This window comes from Quercus robur, chloroplast (genome assembly GCF_932294415.1).
Source record: "Quercus robur cultivar Fastigiata chloroplast, complete genome".
NCBI lineage: Eukaryota > Viridiplantae > Streptophyta > Magnoliopsida > Fagales > Fagaceae > Quercus > Quercus robur.
This window is the reverse complement of record NC_046388.1, coordinates 30001-32500: the sequence shown is the minus strand read 5'-3', so window position 1 is coordinate 32500 and position 2500 is coordinate 30001. Positions and strand designations below refer to the sequence as shown.

The 2500-nt window shown below is 31.6% G+C and overlaps 2 protein-coding genes and 1 non-coding gene across 3 annotated transcripts in view; 1 reads left to right on the top strand and 2 right to left on the bottom strand. All coding sequences in view use genetic code 11, as the record gives it.

Moving 5' to 3' along the window:
• The window catches only part of psbM (photosystem II protein M), a 105-nt gene extending 71 nt beyond the window's left edge, over positions 1–34 (top strand). The window contains exon 1 of the mRNA in view: positions 1–34. This exon is cut by the window's left edge and continues 71 nt beyond it. Coding sequence (YP_009733746.1) covers positions 1–34 — 34 coding nt within the window.
• A 979-nt stretch (positions 35–1013) lies between these two features.
• Positions 1014–1103, bottom strand: petN (cytochrome b6/f complex subunit VIII). The gene has a single exon. It carries the CDS (start codon positions 1101–1103, stop codon positions 1014–1016), a length of 90 nt encoding a protein of 29 aa, YP_009733745.1.
• A 959-nt stretch (positions 1104–2062) lies between these two features.
• On the bottom strand, positions 2063–2143 carry trnC-GCA. The gene has a single exon. It is a non-coding gene; the product is annotated as a tRNA-Cys (tRNA).
• Positions 2144–2500: the final 357 nt, after the last annotated feature.

Genomic DNA, 2500 nt, shown 5'->3' with positions numbered 1-2500 from the left:
AATATACGTAAAAACGGTCAGTCAAAATGATTAATTTGACTTAAACTTGACTGTTTCGTTCTTATCAATGATTGAAAAGAAAAAATAAAAATTAAAAGTATTCCAATTTCATGTCTTAAATGAAACAAGCGGACTAGAATTATCAGTATGGTAGAAAGATTCATATATTTCTTTCTACCATACTTATTATATTATTGTAGTATATAAAGTTTTACTGTATAAAGATAGAGGTTTAATATAGATCAATCCACAATATCTATCTTCATAGATATCAATTACATATAGATATAAATTCCATACATCTATGTACATAGCGTACCAATTCTATTTCTTTGTTTTATCTATTTAATTTGTGTTGATTGCAATTATCAATATAAAAAAATAGAAGGGCAACTCTTACTCTTACGGTTCTAATTCCTAGAATTTATGATTCTTTTCAATATGAGAATCCTGGTATCCACCGAAAGAATCAAATCGATGAAGTAAAAAAAGTATAGGCGTATATTAATAAACGAGAATCACATAATTTTTTTTTTAGCATTCCGAATAAATAATTGATTGAGCAGTTGACAGATGATCCGGGGGTTCGGTTCCATGGGGAACCTCCTTGGATTTCGAAAAGGATTAGTAAAGCACACTCGTTTTTATTTTTAACGCTTGAACCGTGATATGAAATGAGTTCAATAAAGCAAGCATAGCATAAATCGAATTTCTAAAATAATACAACAAATAATAAAGCAAGCGGTAACGCGCAATATGTGACTTGCCCAAGGCAATATTTTATTATGTGGAGTATTTCGTTGGACAACCACTATGTCTATGTTGTTTCCCATAGAGAGTCTGTATCCACTTAATAACATAACCATTTTCTCTTTGAACAGTAAAAATAAAAAAAAAAAGAGGTGGAAACCAAAAACAAATAAAAAAAGTAAAATAAAAAGGGCTTTGCAGAACGATCTATAAAACAATTGATATGGGTTGAGTTTGATTCCTCAACTCAATTAGTAGTACCTCTAGAGTCCACTTCTACCCCATACTACGAGTGAAAGAGAAAATGTAAAGACTACCATTAAAGCAGCCCAAGCGAGACTTACTATATCCATGTGAATTATATCCCCTATCTCCATAAATAGGAAGGAATTATTCCATTACCCTTCCCTAATCATTATTATGTTCACTAATCACTAATAATAGTGGAATCGCTGGCGCGGAGTCAAAAGTGAAGTGGATTATGACCCAACACCATTGATGAAACAATTCACTAAACTCACAATTCTAACCGGTTTTTATATTATATTATATGATTTAGATCGGAAAACGGTAAGAACAAGCAAAATACGTGGATACGCCTTTAGAAGTTTCAGGGGAATGTTACTAACATGTAGGAATAATAATACCTAGTCTTTCTTTTGTTGACCTTCATTTCATTATCATTAAGTAAAAAGTATAAAAAAATAGAGTCAAGATAGATCACTATCTATCACATATCCCTATTTCTCATTTTATCCAATCCTTACGTTACGTCTCTCGCTTGTCTCTGCGAAATAATGGGACGATAGTCTATTACATTATTGACTGGGGTAGGGGTTACAGAAAAGAAAGAATTTCTTCTTGTACTTTCTTTATAACTTTATAAAAGAATAATAAGTAAAAATAATATAATATATAAGTAAAAGTCGATTATCTATTCAATTATATCATATTAAATTGATTGCCGGAGCACTTAGAGAATTTCATGAGTCTGTATACAAACATACAAACAAAGTATCTTTCGACTTTTCCGCAACGAATAATTCCATTCCCCGTTCGTCTATCCAAATAAATTCAAGATTCAATTAATAAGCATTAGTAATAGAAGAGTTGTCATATCAAGATTTAACGATCCCTTTTCAATATTCACTAATATAATCTTTCCGCAAGGATTTACATCATTTTAGAGAACAGAACCGCCGGAGATGCTTATAGAATCAAGCAAGTATCAAGAGGACTCTCCCCCCCTTACTTCTGCTGGAAAAGTTTGTTAAGTTATATCAGCAAAATATAATAAGGTACGCCGATTTTTTTTGTTGATTAGGCGACACCCAGATTTGAACTGGGGAAAAAGGATTTGCAGTCCCCCGCCTTACCGCTCGGCCATGTCGCCAAAACGGTACAAAAAAATATATGAAAATATTCCACTTTTTTTTTCGGGGGGGGGGGTATTCGTTTTTGTACTTGTATCTGGAATCCTCTTTTATTTAAGAATCCCCTTTCCTAAAAAAAAGAAATACTTACCTTTCTCTTTGGATTGGATATATATCTTCGATTGTTTGTATAGTATCTTAAAACAAACACAATATTGAAAAAAAAAAACCTCCCCTTTTCTATTGAAAAACCAATTGTGTATTTTCAGTCACAAAGCAAAAATTCAGAACAAATTGGAACCATTAACTATTAAATGTGAATTAAAATTTAGGAATGATTCCCGAGTTTGAATAGAAAATTGTGTTTTACTAATGAT